At 41.6% G+C, this 4,174-nt stretch overlaps 1 protein-coding gene across 1 annotated transcript in view; it reads right to left on the minus strand.

Annotated features, from left to right (window-relative positions):
• Positions 1-2,707: 2,707 nt before the first annotated feature.
• The window catches only part of LOC111867460, an 8,328-nt gene continuing 6,861 nt past the window's right edge, over positions 2,708-4,174 (minus strand). Inside the window, exon 5 of the mRNA XM_033752684.1 lies at positions 2,708-2,816. Coding sequence (XP_033608575.1) covers positions 2,812-2,816 — 5 coding nt within the window. The 3' untranslated portion in view covers positions 2,708-2,811. The remainder of the gene's footprint in view (positions 2,817-4,174) is intronic.

Below are 4,174 nucleotides of genomic sequence, written 5' to 3' on the forward strand. Positions count from 1 at the left end.
GGGCTCAGCTCATGTCTTCAGGCAGCCAAATTCTGTATCACATGCCCCCTCAATATCAGGGAATGATCTTAACTGCATCTTTGTGCTCTACTCCATTCTTAACCCACGTTAAGACTGTGAGGAGCTGCTTCAGACAATTTGCCCCAGTGGCAACCCATGTTAACACTGCAAAGAACCGTTTCAAACGATTTGCCCCAGTGGCAACCCATGTTAACACTGCGAAGAGCTATTTCAGACGATTTGCCCCAGCGGCAGGTGAACTGGCTATGGTGCAAACCCATACCTGCCTCCTGACCAGACAAGCACAGGAACAAACCCACTGTTCCATCCCACACTGTAAAGCAGCAGGGATACTTCCATCTGGTCCTGCCAATTTAAATGATTCTGCAGTTATTATTAACAAACCTCCTGGCCAGGAACCAGTCATCCCTGTCAGTTCTGACTGCAGAATTTCCAGATTCAGCTGTTCCTGCCCTCCAGGTCATTCCTCAATCATCTGGAATTTGGAAAGTAACACTCTTTGGGCTTCATGAAAATGAACTCAGGACCTTGCTTCAAGTGCCACTGTAGCTGTGTCAGATGGAGTCCCACTCTGCTCTGAGACCAATCTCCTGGGCAGCCACCTCACCAGGAATTCATGAGATGAGGGAAACCGATTGCTGCCCCAATGGACATGTTTGCCCTTGCAGCAACCTGACAGTCACCCATCCTTCCTTCTGCATCTAGTCCTCTGCCTGTGCCATACTCGCCTGCCTGCCCTTGTGCTATTCATGAGACAGAACTTGCAAACTTTATGCACCACCACAGACAACCTGCAGTTGTATGGGGACAGCTGCAGCCATCAAACTTTCTGTTCTGAGGAGCCTGATCGTGGTAGGAACCGCCACACAAAACCATGTCTCAAAATGGGTCATTTTAAACAGACACTGGCCCTACCACAGCACATTTCATGTCGCACATCTCCATGTAACCCAACTGTGGGACAGTTTGCAGATGTCCTGAAGACTATCATCATCAATGATCTTGCATTTAGAGGACTGGGGGAAACTAATTGTGAGGATGATGGTGCTACTCTTCTGGATAATCTACAATCGCTTTTCAGGGCACCTGAAGCTGCTTCACGAAATCCTTCCACAAGTTATGACAAGGAAACCCCTGCTGGTGTGCCTGAGTTTCCATGTTGCTCAGCAAGTACAGATGGACATGAGTCCTGCAGTACCTGATGGTGACATGGAAGTGCTCTCAGTACCTTACATCAGTGGTTCCATTGCCAGACAGGTGATTTGTGGTGTCAGCTGTGATGCATACAAGACATGCCTGACATTTGAAGTGCTGCTATCAGCCAATGTCTTCATATATTTCAAGGAGTGCAGTGATACAGAACAGTCTCTCACGTATCCTTCTGAGAAGCTGGTGGAGACTGTTGGTACTGCTGTAACTCTGTAACTCTGATGGAGTCTATAATGACAGAGGCTGCCCACTTGAATTCAGGTGTACAGCATATCACACCTGCCATCACAAGCACCACTGACTTCGAGTGGATTAGGTGTTCTGGCTGTTCACTTCACCACCAAGGAATACTAGATAGTATTGTGAGATGTCTCACACGAATTTACATTCCTTGGTGGTGTAAGCGAAGAAACAGGTTGATGACTGAAGAAACCAGGCAAGGGCCACAGAGAGGAAGATGAAGATACTGTCAGTAAGTCATTAGGAAATTAATGCTTCTTCATTTTTCCCTTATAATGTCCTGCCCATACCAGCCCTGGAAATTGACAGAGAGCAGTTATGAAATTACTGGAAGAATGTGTGTGCCAACTAGTCACATGAGCATCATTAAATGTTTCGTAAGTTGGAGAAAGTATCCCTGGTGACAAGCAGTTGCACTGCAGCAACAGAAACTACTGTGCAGCGAATGATAACATCATCTCCACAGTTCAATTACACACAAGAAACCTACTTTGAACTTGAGCTCCATCTCTTTCCCGCTTTGCAAACATGTTGCAGTGAATGATAACATGGTCAACCACAGTTCGATTACATACACAAGACTTATTTTGAACTTGAGCTCCATCTCTTCCCCTCTTTGCAAACATGTTTCCTTCGTCTACGAATATTAGAACTTCACTGGGTCAGAGTTCATTCTGTCCTTTACCTTCAAGATATTATATTTCAATCAAGTGTATAGGAAATTGTTTTCTGACACACATGGGTCTTCTTTGTGTGTAGGTAAGAATGAAGAGGCATTACTTTATAACTGACTTGCAAAGTTCAGGTTATCCACCTCAGTGTGAAACTCTGAGAAGCAGAATCAGTATCAGGATTGAATGTGGGTAGGACTACTTATGTAATTTCTTTACCTATTTCATTTTTGTTACATTGTTATTCATTTCTGTTATGGGTGTATTCCTTCTCTTGCTTTTGCCATATAATTCTACCTGTACTGGACTGGTGAACATGAACATAAGATTTTTAATAGTAATTGCATTTCTTTAACATATATCATTAATTTTTGCTATATAATCGTACCCAATACTGAACTGGAAGATGAATATATACCAGATTTTCAGTATTTATTACATTTTTTGTAAGACGTTACTTTTGCCATACAAACCTTTCAATTACTGAACTGGAATATAAATAGATACCAGATTTTCAGTATTCATTACATTTCTTTAAGATATGTTATTATTTCTGCCATATTTTTCTGCCCAGTACTGAACTGGTGAAGATGAATATATCAGATTTCCTTATATCATTAAATGCAGTCTTAATCTTGTTGACGAGTGTATTTCAAATTCTCGAATTCCATCATTCTAATGAAAATAATAATAAATGGGAACATGAGTATTGTTGCTTACAACACATGATTTATAATACTTAAATGTAACCGAAAAACTGTGTTCTATGTGGCTTTCAAGTGTAAGTTATGAGAAAATTATGAGGTTAATATAGGTATCTCTGATGGAAACAGAATTTTCTTTCAAGTTTCCCCACCTTCAGCTTTCCTAAATACAAGTATTCCATGTATGTAACAGTTCACAATGTTCAGTGCCTTTTGTTAAAGAGGTGTTTATTGTGAAAGAAAGGTTATTACTTCCCAGGCACTAGTGAAAAACTTTCTCCAGATAAATAATTTGCAACATAATCTCTTGTACTCCAGAGCTGCAGAGGCTCTCATTCCGATGTTTTTTTTTTTTTTTTGGAAAGGGGGTGGGGGACCAAGTTTAATAGAACTTCACTCGAATCCAACCAAAAGGAAATGGGTGAAGTGATATTAAACTTACTTATAGAGCTGAGCCCTTCTTGAGAAGCTGCCAATTGTGCAGACACTCAAGAATTTTCCAGCCTTTTTTTGTACAACCCGAAGGTTCATTACTGTGTTCACAAGAGCCCTCCACTGGTCCCTATCCTGAGCCAGATCAATCCAATCCATACCATACCATCCTCTCACTAGGATACATTTTAATATTGTCCACCCACCTACACCTTGGTCTTCCCAGTAGTCTCTTTCCTTCTGGCGTTTCCACCAATATCCTATATTCATTCCTCGCCTCCCCATTCGTGCTAGATGCCCTGCCAACCAGATCTCTTGTATGCAGATATCTGGTTGTAAAAATATTTATTTCCCCACCAACCTATTTCTATTTTTGAACTGTGTTCAATATCACTAGTTGAGGAGGATGAGGTTGGCAGGGCATGTAGCACGAATGGGGAGGTGAGGAATGCATATAGGATACTGGTGGGAAAGCCAGAAGGAAAGAGACTCTGCAGTACAAGATATCTGGTTGTAAAAGTATTTATTGCTAGCAGCGAAAAAAGCATTAGAAGGGGGGCGATGGGGGAGCACTCAAAATAGTTGCTAAGGTAGAATAGCTTCTTGCCGATTGTGCTCTCGGCCCTGGAGGCCATTTTAAATTTAGTTCATGTAAGCTGCGTACAATAAGCCTTATTGCACATACAGCAAAGATAATAGCAAAGATACTTAAAAGAAGAATTGAAAGGAAAATAGAGGATATACTTGGAGAAGATGAGTTTGGATTTAGAAGAGGAAAAGGAACCAGGGATGCAATTGGGATGATGAGAATTATAGCAGAACAAACTTTGGAGATAGATGAAGAACTGTGTGTCTGCTTCATAGACTGGCAGAAGGCATTTGACCGTGTAAACTGGA

The sequence above is a fragment of the Cryptotermes secundus genome, unplaced genomic scaffold (assembly GCF_002891405.2).
Source record: "Cryptotermes secundus unplaced genomic scaffold, Csec_1.0 scaffold423, whole genome shotgun sequence".
In the NCBI taxonomy this organism is placed as follows: Eukaryota; Metazoa; Arthropoda; class Insecta; order Blattodea; family Kalotermitidae; genus Cryptotermes; species Cryptotermes secundus.